We start from the raw sequence: 1,345 nt of genomic DNA, 5'->3' as shown, positions 1-1,345 counted from the left end.
TGACAATAAATTCTCCGCTATCTCCACTAACGAATCCTCCAATCCCACCACTGCTTCCAAAACCACCGTTTCCTCCACTGCCTCCGAAACTAACACCTCCTCCACTTCCTCCGAAACCACCGCTTCCTCCACTGACTTCGAAACTAACACCTCCGCTGCCTCCGAAACCACCACTTCCTCCACTGACTTCGAAACTAACACCTCCAGCGCCGCCTCCGAAACCTCCTGCACCGCCTCCGAAACCACCAGCACCGCCTGCGATACCTCCAGCACCGCCTCCGAAACCTCCAGCGCCGCCTCCAAAACCACCGCCGGCACCTCCTCCAATCACTTGACCGCCTCCTTGGGAAGCTGCATTCAAGGCACTTTGAAGATCAACACCGCTGGGAAGAACTGGGTTCTCGCCGTCAGCGTAGTTCACGAAGTAAACTTCAGGGCTGGTTGCTGGCGGCGCTGGGACTTCGATCACATCCTGTTGTTCTGGTGTCTGTCTGTTGAGGACATAGACGACGCTTCGAGTCTGTGGTGGAGGTATGACGATAGGTTCTGGTCCTGGACCTTCTTCAGGTGTTTGGATGAACACGATATTCGTATCAATGGTTGGCTCAGGAATGTATGGAGGAGGACCGTGGGGAACTGGTGGTGCAGGTGGTGCGTTGTATAAATAGACTTTACGGTTTTCGCGTGGAGTGACACATCTGCCAGCGTGGAACACTTGTCCGGGACCGCATCCTCCCGAGATAAAACCCGAACCTCCTCCAAATCCTGAACTTGAACCTCCTCCAAATCCTGAACTTGAACCTCCTCCAAATCCTGAACTGGAACCTCCTCCGAAGCCTGAGCTGATTCCAAATCCTGAGCCGGAGCCTCCTCCGAAGGCTGCTCCCGAAACTCCTCCTCCAAAACCATGCCCTCCCGGGTTATAGCTTCGGAAATCGGCCGACGCTGTCACCACAGCTGCAGCTATAAAAGTCTGGAACATCGAGTGTAGAAATTATTTAAACGTTTTACTTGGATGCATATTACGACACAGACTGCAATATATTTGAAGAAAAGTAAAAGTGCAGTTTATCTTTCTAAACGATTTTCATTCTACTTTCATACAACTGCTTCAATTCTCTGAGCGTAGAACACAAAACGAAAGAAACTTACCAAAAGCTTCATGGTTAAGGAACTTACTGTTTCCTCTCTCCAAGCGTTGGCATATATATACCCGATTTCCTCTCACTCGAACATTCTCTTCTTATTTAGTCAGTGATCACCCACAACTTCTTTCCTGCCCCGCATGCTTTTAAAGTTTAGCTGTTTTGTTATCATGGAGTCATGTCCGCGCATCTTCCAAAGG

At 50.0% G+C, this 1,345-nt stretch overlaps 1 protein-coding gene across 1 annotated transcript in view; it reads right to left on the bottom strand.

Moving 5' to 3' along the window:
- Window positions 1–1,164, bottom strand: part of LOC119587237 (pupal cuticle protein 36a-like) — a 6,346-nt gene extending 5,182 nt beyond the window's left edge. The window contains 3 exon segments of the mRNA XM_037935992.1: window positions 5–243; window positions 245–973; window positions 1,153–1,164. Of these exon segments, the coding sequence (XP_037791920.1) occupies window positions 5–243; window positions 245–973; window positions 1,153–1,164 (980 nt within the window).
- Between the last annotated feature and the right edge of the window lie 181 nt (window positions 1,165–1,345).

This window comes from Penaeus monodon, chromosome 22, assembly GCF_015228065.2.
Source record: "Penaeus monodon isolate SGIC_2016 chromosome 22, NSTDA_Pmon_1, whole genome shotgun sequence".
Classification (NCBI taxonomy): Eukaryota; Metazoa; Arthropoda; class Malacostraca; order Decapoda; family Penaeidae; genus Penaeus; species Penaeus monodon.
Note: the sequence above shows the minus strand (reverse complement) of the source record. Positions and strands in the feature narration are given on the sequence as shown.